The sequence below is a fragment of the Myotis nattereri genome (assembly GCF_964212035.1).
Source record: "Myotis nattereri genome assembly, chromosome: 13".
Taxonomy (NCBI): Eukaryota; Metazoa; Chordata; class Mammalia; order Chiroptera; family Vespertilionidae; genus Myotis; species Myotis nattereri.
In genome coordinates this window covers 18,030,916-18,047,282 of record NC_138088.1, presented here as the reverse complement: position 1 = coordinate 18,047,282, position 16,367 = coordinate 18,030,916, and the positions used below count along the sequence as shown (strand labels likewise).

The 16,367-nt window shown below is 43.1% G+C and overlaps 1 protein-coding gene across 1 annotated transcript in view; it reads left to right on the top strand.

Annotated features, from left to right (window-relative positions):
- Positions 1-366: 366 nt before the first annotated feature.
- The window catches only part of MCU (mitochondrial calcium uniporter), a 179,706-nt gene continuing 163,705 nt past the window's right edge, over positions 367-16,367 (top strand). The window contains exon 1 of the mRNA XM_081105257.1: positions 367-543. Within this exon, the coding sequence (XP_080961383.1) occupies positions 397-543 (147 nt within the window). The 5' untranslated portion in view covers positions 367-396. The remainder of the gene's footprint in view (positions 544-16,367) is intronic.

Here is a 16,367-nt window from a genome sequence, read left to right as displayed (position 1 = left end):
TTGGTGCCTATTTTGCCGACTTAGAACACTCACAGAGTACAAAGCATTGCACAAATATCTATTTTCCTAGTTACCCTTATCATAGCTCTATCCTTGGTGCAGATTAGCCAACTCGAATATGCCATCTCTATTGCTGCTATTCTGAGGGGCTCGGGTGACAATTACCAGTTCCCTAGAATTTGCCCGTAATTGACTATGTCCCACCATAGGTAACTCTGGAAGTGACAGGCAGCCTCAAGTGTGGTTCTCCCGCCTGTCGATTGGACCTTGCAGGAAGCCCCGCCTCACCAACTCAGCCAAGGGCTGCAGTTGGTCGGGCTTCGGTGAGTGGCGGGCCTTAGCTCCGCCCCAGCCGTCCGCTGCGCTGCCTGGGTCGGCGCCGTTTCCAGTTGAGAGATGGCGGCCGCCGCAGGTAGATCGCTCCTGCTGTTCCTCTCCTCCCGAGGAGGCGGCGCGGGCGCCGGCGGCTGCGGAGCGCTGACGGCCGGCTGCTTCCCCGGGCTGGGCGTCAGCCGCCACCGGCAGCAGCAGCACCACCGGACGGTGAGTGAGCGCGCCCGGCGGCTCCGGGGAGGGCGGGGCGGCGCTGGTGTGTGGGAGCTGCCGGCAGGCAGGCCGCCCGGGCAGCGGGTGAGTTACCTCAACTCGCGGCCGCTCCCGGGGTTGCCGGGCACCGAGGGGCCGCCGTGCCCTTCAGGCGCCTGCGGCGGCGACCAGGAAGGGAGGGCGAGCGGAGGAAGCCGAGAGGACGAGGAGGAGGGGCGACGGCGGGGATGTTCCCGCAGGACCGGGGACACCAGGGCGGGGAAGGCAGGGACTTGAACCTCGCGCTGACCCGCCCCCGGTGTCGGTCCCTCCCTCCGGCTTTCCTCACCGCTCTGCCCCGCCGCTCCCGCGCGGAGCCCCGTGCGAGTTGTCCCCTGGCCCCCTCCCCGGGCAGGTTCGGGCGTCCCGAGTGGCGGCGGCTGCCTGTGTGTGTGTCAGGAGAGGGGCAGCGCCTGCTTCGGGGAACTGTCCCCGGAGAGCAGCCCGGACCCGCGCGCGGGGCGGCTCCCTGGGCCTCTCTCGGCCCTGCGGGGATGGGCAAGAAGGACGATCAAACTTTATCCCTCTCGGCGACTTCCTGCGTGCGTGGGCACGGGGAGCGGCGCCGGGCGAGGGATGCTGCATTGCTTCAGGAGCAGGCTCGGTCCGCGGTCCTCCAAGGTCCCCGGTGGTCCCCTCGCAGGGCCGGTGCATAAACTTGCTCCGCGTGCCCGAGGGAGGAGGGCGGGCAGCAGGCAGAGGGGAGCGAAGGTGACAAGTTATTCGGAGAGTCAGGGATTTGGTGGTTGTCTTAGTTATTTCTGTTTTCATTGGCTGGCAGGGATCGGGGAGTTTCTGTCTGAACAGTTGTGTGTGTGTGCATGTGCGTGTGTGTGTGCATGTGCGTGTGCGTGTGTGTGTGTGCGTGTGCATGTGTGTGTGTGTGTGTGATTTTTGTCAATTGCAAGAGATCCACTTGCCATGGAGTTCTAGACCTCACAAGTCTGCAGGTTCTCTTCCCTTGCACTTCCTAGACCCATATGTGTTGGTCTCTGGCCAACTCAGAGAGGAGTGCAGGTTTTATGTCCTGGGGCTGACGGCCCTGCCGGATGGAAGAAACCGGTGCCTTCAGCCCTCCACAAATACATGCACCTCTCGTGTGCTGATTGCATGGCTGTTGGGAGGAAACTGGACCGAGGGTTCTCGGAGGGGATATCCCAAGACCCACGACAGCAGAAAATTAAGTGTCTGGAAGAGCTCTGTAAACTGCAAGATGGTATTGCCATTCTTGGTCATAAGGTATGGACCCTATTCTTACTCTTGTGAGAAAATTGTTCTTCTTCATATTTGCCGTCCTGACATGTTGCTTTGCAGAAGCTTTTGGGTGACAGCCTAGCTTCTTCACAGTTCAGTTGCGATTCGCATGCGTTATAGCCTCCAGTTATGTGTTCTGTTCTCATAAACACACACGGACACCCAACAATCTGATTGTATTTCCCCCTCAAAGAATTTAAAGACTAACCAAGTTGTCTTTATATTTTGGTAACACGTCTTCTGACTTTGCACAGTTTGTTTTTAAGACTATCTGGGTGTGGTATGCATGGAGCATTTTTAAATTTGTGCCTTGTGTCTTTTCCACTGTGAGAGTCTGTCAGGCTGGTCTTCCTGGTGTGGGTACTTGGTGGAAGTGTTCTGCTGTGCTATTCTGGGGTAGGTAAAAGTAATGTGCTGAATTTTAACGGAAAGAGCAATGAAAGTGAAGTGTTATTTCTGAAGGGCAGAAGTGTTATGGGAATGGTGACTTGTAAATGAATTTAGAGTTGTAAGATTTTTTTTTTCAAAATCTTACAACTGATTATTTAAAAAATGTAAAAAGGTTTTTTTCTTGCGTTGTTTTTTTTGTGATTGCTGTGAAGCCATTATGTATACAGCTGCCTCCGTTTGTTATTCTATGATTTCTCACAAGACTCAATTTGAAAGACATCTCTTAGAGATTTGTTTAAATCTTGATATTTTATGCCTGAAATTGAGGCCCAAGAATGGGAGAGACTTGGTCAGAATTACACAGCTAATATGAATAGTTCTAGGACTTCCACCCACCCCAGATATTTTGACTCCCTTATTGTGTTCTTGTTATGAAGTGCAGTTGCTCCTTCACATCTCTTTCCTCCCTGACACTGTTTGTTAGGAAAGTATTCTTCTATAAGGAGGTGTTGGTTCGAGGCACATGCATTAGGTCAACATGGAAACAACTTACTCTATAAAAGTGCCCTAGAGACACTAAGGTTGAGTCTTGCATGGGAGACATCCTGTGTATGTGCAGCAGATGGCACTCTGCATTGAACTAGATCACAAGTCCAGCTTGTGCCACTTATGTTCTGCTGTGGTAGGTATGGCAAATTGGAACGGGGATGGGGGGGCATTACAGTTCTGGTTAATTTTTTGCTTGAGAGGCATGTTTTTTGAAATCCATTTATCTTCAGTTTTGAGAATGAGTTCTAAGCAACACAGTTCAGCTAATTGGTAAATGTAGTTTTGAAGTTATAAAACATAACTCCCCCTCATCCCCCATTAAAATATTATTAAACTGGGTAAATAGGAATTAAAGTACAGGGGCTTATTCAATATGTTTTTAGCACCATCTAGTAATTTTTCCTTTCCTGTTTGGAGCTCCCCAGCTTGTGACTGTAAGACTGATGTAAAATGTTTGTTGCATGCCTTCCTGTGTGGCTAGTGAAGGTGGCTGCTATTTTCAAGGATGGTTCTTTAAAGGTGGACTGCCTTTCATTGTGAGCTGTGTAATTCCTTTGCTAAATCAAACTGTTTCATCTCTGATTATGACAGTCTGACTGTTGGTATTTCCTAGCGATCAACCGCTATGTTGAATTACTAAATCTTGTTTTCTTAAGTCTGTCACTGTACTGTTACAGTTTGTGGCTGCCCCTCTGTATTTTACACATTGTATTTCTTTGGCAGAGATATCACTTCAGTTTAAACTGAAAGTTTTAACCGAGGTTACATTGCCTGACACAGGGGCAAATCCCAGTTCTTTAACTGGGTTCCTCATGTCTGGCCCAGACTTAGTTTCCCAGATCCACCCTAGTGCAAATATTCCACTGCACTTAAGGCAGTATCCCATATATCCATGCTAAATGTTTATGCAGTTTTTACAGCTGAATTTCTGTTTTCATCACCCCTCTAGCCCTAAGGTCCATTTCAGGTTGGAGCCTGTGACCTCCGACTCCTCTTTGAATCTGACATCCTCACCTTGCACATAAGGAAACAATGGGAGCTGAGGGAAGTGATTTGATAAGTTACATTTGTGGTTAATTACACCTGCCATTAAAATTCTTTTAAATTCAAGTCCTAGTCCTATTCTTGATATGTGTGGTTCCTGGCTCTTAATTCCTTACTATTGTTTTATTGTGTCCTCTCTGAATTCTGATATATTATTAGAATATATTATTTTCAGGACACAGATTGACACTTGTCTTGTTCTCTAAATGTTTCATTTGTGATACCTTACCTTACTGGGAAGATAAGGAAAAGACTGTGTATCTTATTACCTTTCTCTCTCAACTCCACAGTGCTGGGTAAATAGGTGACACTCAGACAAGCATTAATTGAATATGTACCCTTTTGTCTGCTTGCTAGTGATAAGGCATACCCCTTCCCTGTTTTGCCTTGTTTAGTGGCCTGTTGCTTAGGTTGTCACATTTGGGTAATTGCTTTGTTACTGCCAGAGTTGTCTTTTTGTATATTGCACTTCTTTACAATGGATTGATGGAGAGGGTGGGTAATACTGGATTAGTTCTATAGTGGTACTAGCTTTCTGGCCAAAGCCAGCAAAAGTATAACTAGCCAGATTACTAGAAATACAGTAGAACCTTGGTTCTTGAACTTAATTCATTCTGGAAGGCTGTTCGAGAAACAATTTGTTCAAAAACCGAATCAGTTTATTCCTATTAAAAATAATGTAAATTGAATTAATCTGATCCAGATCCCCAAATGATTTATTTAAACATTTCTTATATAGAGTACATGTTTAATGTACTGTTTAATCTATAAACACTTTAAAAACAAAAGAACATGAAATATAAGTGAAAACTTAACAAAAAGAAAATGAAATGTACAGTAAAAAGTGAAAATTTACATACACACTAGAACTTACCTTTAATGTTGAGAGCTACTGATGACTGAATATGGAGAGGAGGGATGGAGGAGTGTTATTGTTTAGGAGGAGAGTCCCTTCCATGAAAATGTCAAGTAGCTGTTCATCGGGGGTTCTTTCTTGCTTTTGTCTCTTTGTTCCACTGGAACTTGCTTCAGGCTCACTGGGCCTCTTTCTCACTAAAAACCTATCAAATGATGTTTGTTTTTGTCTGTATTTTAACACTTACCTGACGTGAAACACTGCATTGTCACTGAACAAGTTTATTGCACAGTTTGCTGCTTCTTTGTCAGGGTGGTACGGTTATTTCAATAAAACTTTGCATTTTCCCCATTTCCCAAGCATTTCCTGGATTAGTGAAGTAGGAATACCCTCATTTCCCTCCTTCTCTGAAGAGAGCTCCTCAGTTTCTCTCTGTTGCTGCTCCCTCTGAAGGTCTTGGAGTTCCTTGGTGGTCAGCTCAGTGTTGTGGTGCTCCACCATCTCTTCCACATCATCATCACCCATCTTCAAGCCCATGGACTTGCCCAGAGACACAGTATCCTCTACAACAGACACTGGCTCATCCTCAGAGACCTCAAAGTCTCTTTCAGCAATGGACTCAGGCCACAGTTTCTTCCAGGCTGATTGCATGGTCCTGGAAGACACTCCGCCTATGCTTTGTCTATTAGCCTCAAGCAAGTGAGGATGTTAAAATGTTCCTTCCAGAACTCCCTGAGTATTAAATTAGTTTCAGAGGTCACCTCAAAGCACTTCTGAAACAATGTTTTTGTGTAGAGTTTCTTAAAATTAGAAATGACCTGCTGGTCCATGGGCTGGGTGGAGAGGAGTTGTGTTAAGTTGTCAAGAACCTAACAGTAAAGAAGCTATACACCTCCATCAACTTGGCCTCCAAGCCTGGAAGGTGGGCAGGAATATTGTCCATTATAAGTGCCCTGAGTGGCAGTTGTTTTTCCTAGAGGTATTTCTTCACACTTGGGGCAAACACTTCATGAATCCACTCAAAAAATTGCCTGGTTCCCCAAGATTTGCTATTCGCTCTCCACATCACATTCAACTTGTTTTTCATGACATCATTTTTCTTGAAAACACATGACATTATTTTTCTTAAATTTAGAATGATAGACAATTAGAGGCTTAAATTTAGAGTCCCTACTCTCATTCCCACACAACCTAATGTTAGCTGGTCCTTCACTCGTTTGTGTCCTAGCAATGACTTCTCCTCCTGTGTGATATAGGTCATCTTTGTCATTTTCTTCCACAGGAGGGCTGTCTCATCAGAGTTGAACACCTGTTGGGAAACAAATCCCTTGGCCTCTACGTATTCTTGAAATTCTGTCACAAAATTATCAGTAGCTACTTTGTTAGAACTGGCAGCCGCTGCATGCCTCACTATATTAAGAATGCCACTTCTTTTCTTAAATTTGTCGAACCATCCCTATTAGCCTTAAACAAATCACTTTCAGCACTCATACCAGGGGTGTCTTTCAGGAGGTCAGTATGCAGCGTCTTTGCTTTTTCACATATGAAATGCTGTCACTGGCTGACTGCTTTCACACCCTTAGCAACATCACACTTTTGATGGCCTCTTTATGTATTAAAATTGTGCTAATTGTGATTTCACCATGCCATACTTGGTAGCCAGATTAGACATGACAAACTCCTTTATCAGACTTTGCAATTATTACTTTTTAAAGCTCTATTGCTATTCTCACAACTTTCCTTTTCACTTGACTGCTATCACTAACCTTCTTAGGATCCATGGTGACTTCCTGTATGTATCCTATATAATAAAGAGGGAATATGCAAAATGACCATCACTCCTCCACAAAGATGTGGTGCCCATAGTGGAGGCGAGGGGGTTTCTGTAACACAAGATGGCTGCAATGAGCCTTAACAAGCAATCAGCAGGGACCTGAGGCTGTGCCCCCTCTTGGCGCCGGGCCAGGGGACCTGATGCTGTGCCCCATGCCTGGTGGGGCTTGACAGGGGACCTCAGGCCGCGTCCCCCACCCAGCGGGGCTTGAAGGGAAATCTCAAGGTGCGCCCCCCCGCCCCAGCGCCGGGCCAGGGGACCTGAGGCTGCACCCCCACTCAGCGGGGCTTGACAAGGGTGGGATTGGCTGGGTCTGGATCTATCCCAATGGGCGGGGGCCGGCTGGGTCTGGGTCTTGCGCGATTTTGAGGCTCACATGGGTGGGTGGGGACTTGACTCTGGGTCCTGTGGTGTGCCCCAGACTCTGACAGGAGGAAGATTTTCATATACATTTTACTAATTTTCTTTCATCTCTGACACTTCTATTATAGAGAAAGGGCAAATAGCATTATTAAAATATTTCCTCTAATCCCCTTTTAATGTGCATGAATTTCGTGCACCGGGCCACTAGTTTAATAATAATAATAATAAGCAGCAACAAAAGTAAAAAAAACAAAAACACGAAAATATTCACAGAACAGCCCTGACTGGTTTGGCTCAGTGGATAGAGCGTCGGCCTTCGGACACAAGGGTCCCCGGTTCAATTCCAGCCAAGAGCATATACCTTGGTTGCGGGCACATCCCCAGTAAGGGGCGTGTAGGAGGCAGCTGATCGATGTTTCTCTCTCATGGATTTTTCTAACTCTCTATCCCTCTCCCTTCCTCTCTGTAAAAAAAATCAATAAAATATATTTTTTAAAAAAGAAAATATTCACAGAACAATTTCCTGATATGTTAACTATGCAAGGTTTAGTGGTAAACTGAGTTGTACTTGCACATTTTCTCCTTTGTTGTCTGAGAGATGCGTGATTGATCATACAGTTAATCAACATGAAAGGGTTGTTGGGTGGGTTGAGAACCGAAGTTTTGTTCTACAGCCGAGACATTTTTTTCTGTGAACAACATGCTTGAGAACCAGTTGTTTAAGATGTCAGACATTCGAGAACTGAGCTTTGACTGTATGTGTTTGAATCAGATTCTATATTTATTGCTGTTTTAATCTCTAATGTTAAATTTTTAGGGTTCTAGATAAATATGTTTAGGGCAGACTTGTGTTTTAGAAAGCAAGCATCTTTTTACTTATCTCAAAATTTCACTTATTTTGAACCCCATAAAATATTTGAATAAGAAAATTTAGATCTGTTCAACAAATTTTGATTATTTGACCTTTTCTTTATCAAGAACTCTACCTCAAAATGAAATCTAAATAGAAAATGCAGCATCAAAAATGGTGTATGTCAAAAGCAACAAATTGAATGTGAATCATTTTGGTTTTGGGGCTGTCTCATGTGTGAAGATGAAATCAAGGAGTCGTCATGGTCTTTTGCAATAGCACTTAATTGATACCATTATCAGAGTAACTGCTGAGATGATGCTTTTATTTCTTTTTATATTGTAACTTTGCAGCCCTGTGGGTTTTCTTAAAAATTACTATTTGTTTTCCTGTGATTAAGGGCAAGATTATCTTTTGTGATCTTGAAATAGCCACTCAATATAAGGAAATCCTCTATTTTTCACTTGACTGATGAATACCATCCCATAGCTCATGGATATATTAGAATTACTGGAATGACATATTATTAGGAAAACTAAGATGAGGATATTTAGAGTTCAGACAGACCTGGTTAAGGAAACAAGAGTGTGAGAGTGGTGAAATGGCTTTTCCCTTAGTAGCTCAGCACGTTACTATGGAGCTGAAAAGGTCTCGTATGTCTCCAGGTTTTTCCCATTCAGTTCTTTTCCTATTCAATTCGATTTCATAATTCCGAATTACATTTTTTAAAAGATTAAGCTGAAACTGGTTTTTAAAAGTGAGTTGGGGTCAAATTCTTCCACTAAGTACCTAAATTAAAACTCAGTCTTGACTTACTCCCTGAGTTAGATCAAGCTTGATGACATCTGTTAAAAACCTGTCCTCTGCAGGTTGAACACAAAAGAGAAACAATGCATTTATTTGTTTCACTGCACTTTTTTAAGTACTTACAGTGAGGTAACCTGTGTAAAAATTAAAGTTGACTTCAAGCAAAGTAATTTGAATAAGTTTAGTGAGTTATTGACCTATAAATTGTATTCAGACTTGAATTTTTTCTAGTGATAACAATATAACTTGGTAAATTACATCACCAACTGGATCTAATAGTATGCCAAAATTGAACTTTTTCTAATGCACTTCTGGAATAATTGGATAATATGACATTGCATTTTGATACCTCTCTTAAAAATAAGAGCCTTTTCCAAAGGTTCTTTAAGGGCATTAATGTTTATTAATCCAGAAGAGTGGTGTTTACCTTTTATTCTTTGTTTTTATACTTTTTCTTACTATTTATTGTCCACTTTGTTGTTTGGGGATCACTTGTAATAATCACCAGAAAATTGCTGAAGAGTGCATTAGGTGTTTGAGGCTATCCAGAGGACAGTCTCCAATGTGCAGTCTTAAACTGTATTGCTTATAGTTTACATGATCCTTTAAACTTCATCTTTGCCTTCTAAGACAGGTCTACATTAGACTTCTTATTTATTGATTGTAAGTGGCGTTACAGGATGTTTGAGAGTATTACTGTTTGCTTTAAGCTTTAGTTTAGAGAAAGTTAATGTGACTAATAATTGGCCAAAGAACAGGAAAGCAAATAGGTTAGTTTGAACTGTGTGACCTATCTAGTCAGAGGAGTAGATATAGAAGAAAGCAACTCAAGTCTGAGGGCATTGTGTTACCTCTTTTAATACTTACCATAACCCTTTGAGAGGTGTTATTATCCCAGTTTTATAGATGAGGAAATTGAGGATGAGATAGGTTCACTTCTTCTTAAGTGCCATAAACTTTTAGTGCTAGGGATGTAAGATGGACAAGACACATATTTTGGAACTGAGGTTTAAGTCTCAGTCTGGCTAGAATTAAAGCTGTACGACACTGGTGTCAGTGTGAGTGCTCCTTCCCTTGCATCTTCTCCTTCAGCCATGTTTCTTTCTGAAGAATCTACTGCAGTCTTCTTTCAAGAGATCTCACAATCCTTCCCACTAACTACTTTTCTTAAATCTGTTTCTCCACCTTCCCCTCCAGGTATTAGCTGATGAGTCTAAGGTATGCTTTTTAGGTATCTTTGTAATTTAGTTTAGGATTCTAAAAACTCCCATTTATTGAGCATTGCTTCTATGTCAGACACTTTTATAACAGGCAAAGCTCTACTCCCATTGTATCGATGAGAAAATCAGTACCTAGAAAAGTTAAGAACCTGAAGTTATTTAGAGAATATCCTGCTCTTCATGAGATGCTGTGCTGAGAAAGAGAACTGCCTCTGAAGTGGTTGGCCAGAGACATCGACAAAAGAAGACTGTAACTGGCTTTGTGCCTTTCCCCCCCTTTATGGTGGTTTAGTGGGAGCTCAGACCTGCCTGCGAGAGTTGGAGAATATTTCACAGGACTGGCCTCACTTAAGCTGAACCATGAGGAAATATAATGTGGGCCACATTCCAGGCAGTACCAAGATCTGACATGAAGTATGAGGAAGTAAGATATTTTTGAGGAACAGCCAGTAGTTTATTACAACTGGACTATGGGCAAGAATAGCTAGAGCCTGGCTGGTATGGCTCAGTGGTTGTGAATCAGGAGGTCACTGGTTCAATTCCTGGTCAGGGCATATGCCCAGTTGCGGGCTTGATCCCCAGTGTGGGGCATGCAGGTGGCAGCTGATCAATGTTTCTCACTCATCATTGATGTTTTTATCTCTCTCCCCTGTCTCTTCCTCTCTCTGAATCAATAAAAAAAAAACATAATCCTAGTAAAAAAAGCAACCATGTAAGTTGCTTGGTGTAAAAAACAAACAAACAAACAAACAAACAAACAAAAAACCCCTCATAATCCTGTATAATAAAAGCCCAGCAACCAAATGGTGGAATGACCAAAATGACCGGTCCACCAGTTGCTATGATGCACAGTGACCACCCGGGGGCAGACGCTGATCAATGCAGGAGCTACCCCCCGGGTGGTCAGTGTACCCCCACAGTAGGAGCGCCGCTCAGCTGACCGGGATGAGTGGTGCTCCCATAGTGGGCCAATCCCTGCAGGCCATGCCCCTCACCAGTGCACGAATTCCATGCACCAGGCCTTTAGTAAATAATAAATATCTTGAATAGCTAGAGATTAGGCTAGACAGCAGTAGTGATATCAATAATAATTAATATTTATCAAGTGCACCATTTGCCAAGCACTTTACATAGATAATGTCATTTAATTCTTGTGACACCCTACGACAGTGATGGTGAACCTATGACACACGTGACAGAGGTGACACGCGAACTCATTTTTTTGGTTGATTTTTCTTTGTTAAATGGCATTTAAATATATAAAATAAATATCAAAAATATAAGTCTTTGTTTTACTATGGTTGCAAATATCAAAAAATTTCTATATGTGACACGGCACCAGAGTTAAGTTAGGGTTTTCAAAATGCTGACACGCTGAGCTCAAAAGGTTCGCCATCACTGCCCTAGGAGTAGGTACATTCATCCTTGTTTTACAGATAGTGAAACTGAGTTACCTCAGACTGGTAAGTGACTTGCCCAGGGTCACAGCTAGTGAATGACTTGCCCAGAATCACACAGGTAGTGAGTGGCATACCTTGCATATAAACCCAAGCAGTCTGGCTCCAGAGCCTGTGTCTTAACCATTGTGAGGGAATTAGACTGTGAAGGTACTTGTGAAGGAGTTGAAATTTTATTATGTGTTTTATGTTTTAAAACAACCCACAGTAGAAATAGAGTTTATATCATGACCCAGCATGTGCATGTGTGTATAAGAGAAGTTTTATGAAACAATATTTTAAATTTGTAAGAGTGATACATAGTTTCTATCATGTTTTGTTAACACTGGTTGGGACCCACTTAAATTGATTTTACAATTTAAGCCACAGTTTGGAAAAATCCTACTAGTCAATAGGTGAGCATCTGAAGAATTTCAAGTAGGGCAATCACATGATCAGGTTTGTGCTTTTAGGTAGGTCACACTGGCAGCAGTATGAAGACTGGATTGGAGAAGAAGGGACCAGAAAGCAGAGAGACCAATAAGGGTTATTCTAATGGACCAGGTAAAAGATGCCTGAATGAGGTAGGGCAGGAGCATTGGGGAGAGAGAAAAAGGAATAGAGAGAAGGGAGACTTAGGAAGTAGAATTGGTAGAACTTGGTGATTGGATGGGGACCATCAGCTCATACTTGATAGAAAAGAAAGTCCATTTGAATTAAAGCTTATCTGACTCTATTCTTCAGGCACTGAAACTGTGTGTGTCTCTCTTTACATACTGTTTGGTTGTCTTTTCTATTCCTCTACTTTTATATATAAAAATGTGCTGACCTGGATTAATTATTTTTAAATGATTTTTAAATTTATATAAAAAATTAGATGCCCACCCTATCCCCACATTCCTGCCTCCCCTCCCCTGCCCCATGCCATTAGAATCTGGAAGATTTGCACAGTGATATGCATAAGTTCACATAGTATACTGAGCACTCAACAAACCTTTGTAGAGTGTGTTCTGTGTTATACTCTCCCAAAGCAGAAACTCTTAACATAATGTTTATTAATTAGAGAAATACTTTTGAGTAATTTTCTTTGACTTTGTTCTCCTTATCTTTTCATTTTTGTAATATTTGATTCCCTTTAGGGGGATATTGAACTTTGTATGTATGATGGTATTTAATTTTTTTACCTTAAAAAAGGCAAAAAATAAAAAATGTAGTTATTCATAAGCATGAAATCTTTTCTCAGTAAAATTTTAGCAGTCTTTCTTTTTTAAAAAAATATTTTTATTGATTTCAGAGAGAAGGGAAAGGGAAAGAGAGATAGAAACATCAATGATGAGAGAGTATCATTGATTGGCTGCCTCCTGCATGCCCCACACTGGGGATCAAGCCCGCAACCCAGGCATATGCCATGACTGGGAATTGAACTGTGACTTCCTTGCTCATAGGTCGACACTCAACCACTGAGTCATGCTGGCCAGGGTTAGCAATCTTCCTTTCCACATTAGAAATGTAGATGTGAGTTTCATACTGCTTCTGTTACCCCAGTTTCTCAAGAGAGGTACATAAATAAATATGTAATTGAGAATAAGTTATTTGGAGTGATTCTCTAGAATTTTAATTGACCAGGCACTTTACTGGTTATTTTTTTTAGAAAGCACATATCTGTGGTCTCTAGGTATTATAATACAAAGATAAGTATCTATTTGATAACTATGACAGGTTTTAAGAGATATCACAATATCTATGTTACCAGAAAAGATTGTATTTGCAATGTAGTTGGTGAACCTTTTTAAATCTCATGGGAGCAAAGGATTGCAGTACCATTACAGAATTATTTTAGTTTTGTGAAATAGTTAAGGAAATGAAGAGAAGGAAGTGTTAATAGGTATATGTTTGTGCTTCTCAGTCACCAAAATAAAGGTAAATAATTGAAGAGGATTAGGAGCCATGTGGTATAATAAAGTTAGGCTCAGGGTTCTCTTCTTTTCTATTCCATTAACTTGCTATTTGTACTTGGGCAAGTGACTTAACCGTTTTGGTTTTAAAAAGTAAGGATGTCTGATTAGGTAAGCCTTAAGGGCTTCTTTAATCCTAAATCATATATCATCTATAATAATAAAAGGATGTTATGCTAATTAGGGTGGACATCTTCTGGACGTCCATCTGGACAAAGCCACAGCGACTGCAAGGCCCAGGGCTCAGGCAGCCATGGGCTCAGGCAGCCTTGAGCCCTGGCGACTGCGAGGCTCGGGGCTCAGGCAGCCATGGGCTCAGGCAGCTGTGAGCCCCAGCGGCTGTGAGACCCATGGTTCAGGCCTTGCAGCTGCTGCGGTCGGCAGTGGCAGCAGCAGCGGGGTGATGAGGGTGGCACCTTCCCCAGATCAGCCCAGGTCGCCTCCTGCAGAGGAAGGCCAAACTGTGGCTTAGGCCTGCTCCCTAAGCCGTCAGTAGAACATCCCCTGAGGGTTCCTGGACTGTGAGAGGTAGCCGGCTGGGCTGAGGGGACCCCCCCCCCCACCCCCATCAGTGAATGAATTTTTGTGCACCAGGCTTCTAGTTTTTATATAAAACACTAGAGGCCCAGTGCACGAATTCGTGCACCAGTGGGGTCCCTTGGCCTGGCCTGCGGGATCAGGCCGAAACCAGCTCTCTGACATGCCCCAAGTGCCGGGAGCTGGTCCATGCTTGCTGTTTCAAGGGACCTGGCATATATGGCATACTGTTCTTAATATGTTTGCTCACCTTCTAGGCACTATGTGTTTTAACCAAGGTCTCTGAGAAAGGTTGTTTCCCCAGGTAGGGATTTTCCCCTGAAGTTAGGGAGGGAATAAAACCTCTTAACTAAATGCCAGGTGGGTAATTAATCACTTTAACTACGAACAATCATGCTTAAGCATGCATAATCTTTACTCCCTGGAATGGAGATAAGAAACGCCCTAACCTTTGAAATAGAGATTGATAGGATTGGAATCAACTGGTATAAATACAGTTGAAACAAGACAACAGCAGACAGAACTTAGGAGAGAGAGAGAGAGAGACAGAAATTGGCACAGAACCTACACAGAATGTTCTTTAGAGACAGAAGAACTTCGCTGGAGAGAACATGGCAAAAGATCCTGGACAGAAACTGGCCTCAGAACCTAGAGACAGAACCTAGCGAGAGAACATGGCAAAAGATCTTGGACTGAACCTGGCTGGAGATCCCTAACCAGAACTTCGCTGGAGATCCAGACCAGAACTTGGCTGGAGAACTTGGCTAGAGATCCTGGCTAGGCTGCTGATCAACTGAATGCTGTCTTCATGTCATTCCTTCTTCGCCAACTCCGTCCACACCTTTGGGGACCCCTGGACCCGCTGGGGTTGGACCCCGGCACCCAAGGATCCCAGATTGCGAGAGGGTGCAGGCCAGGTTGAGGGACCCCACTGGTGCACGATTGGGGCCAGGGAGGGACATGGGAGGTTGGCCAGCTGGGGAGGGACCACGGGAGGGCTCCAGGGTGTATCTGGCCCGTCTTACTCAGTCCTGATCAGCCGGACCCCAGCAGTAAGCTAACCTACCGGTCACAGCATCTGCCCCCTGGTGGTCAGAGCATGTGATAGTGACTGATCAACCAGTTGACTGTCTGCCTCTTGGTGGTCAGTGCATGTCATAATGACTGGTCAACCAGTCAACTGTCTGCCCTCTAGTGGTCAGTGCATGTCATAGTGAGCGGTTGACCGGCCTTAGCATATCATTAGCATATTATGCTTTGATTGGTTGAATGGCCGACCGGCCGACTGGACACTTAGCATATTAGGCTTTTATTATATAGGATTATAAGTAATTTTATGTTATTGGGTGACTTGTATAAAATTATAAACTCAAGTGTAATGTATTTGCTTATTCTTACAAGGGTTAAGGCTTGAAGTGAAGAAAAATAGCCTTCCACTTCCTTTTCAGGAAGTTCACATTGTTACTTCTCACATTTTGATGAGCAGTTTATCCTGCGTTCCTCTGAAACTGGTCATTATGCTTTTAGTCCCATTTTCCCCTTTCATCTTTTTTCAATCCAAACTGCTCAGTGAATGGGGGGAGAGGTGAGGATGTGTGGGGGACTCCAGAGTTGGAGAGATGGGAGAAGGAAAAAAGCAGTTAATGTTGGAATGTTGAGGGAATATGGGACTGTTCTAATAATTTGTTAATTCTGAGTTGTTGCCAGCCAACCTGAGTGTGAAACCTTAATAAATGATTCGTGCCCCTAGTCGTCTATTCTCCCAAACACTGTGAACTGAGCCTAATAGTGTCAAGAACATAGATAGCCAGTGTTGGATAAATGAGTCAGTGAGTTAAAAAGTCCTAGAGCAGTGGTTCTCAACCTTGGCTGCACATTAGAATCACCTGGGAATCTTTATAAAATCCTGATTTCTGGGCCTCATCCTCCAGAAATTCGATTTCTTTGTTATGGGATGGGGCCACAACATTAGTAACAAAGAAACAGAATTTCCGGAGGATGAGGCCCAGAAATCAGGATTTTAAAAAGATTCCCAGGTGATTCTAATATGAAGCCAACGTTGAGAACCACTGTTCTGAATGCTTCCACTCTGTGAATAATGCAGCTGTAGGTCATCTTGTTCTTTGTGCCTGGATACTACAGTGATGGGAATCACAGAAATGTGAAGAAGGATTTGCTTTTCTTTGATTCAGGCAGCAGCTAATAATCTTAAAAGAGGTCACCGATGGTGCTGAAACAAGCAGGACTATGTAAAATGCTACGTTAAAATAGTAATGAAAAAGACTGTAGTGCTATTATATTATACGTAATTTAAGAAATTGACATAATGCATTTACCTGGCAAGTTTTTGGAGTAGGGGAAAGAGGGAAGAGTGAAGGGCTAGGCACTGCAGAAGGGAGAAAGGAACTATTTGAAAGAGATGCTGCCAACTCTGGGTTTCTTACATATATATATATTTCCAAAGATGACAGATTTTTGGAAGTGTTTATTTTGGAACTAATCTTCTGTATTTCCAGCTGCCCCCATTGTATCCTGTATCTTGCACTGCCAGAATTCTGCTAGCTGCCATGAAGCAGGGCTGTGGCAAATGGCCAAGTGTGATAAAAACCCATTTTTCATTTTAAAACAGTATAGGTTTCAGAATACTTTAAAGAAGTATTTAAAAATAGATTGACTGGAGTTGAAGT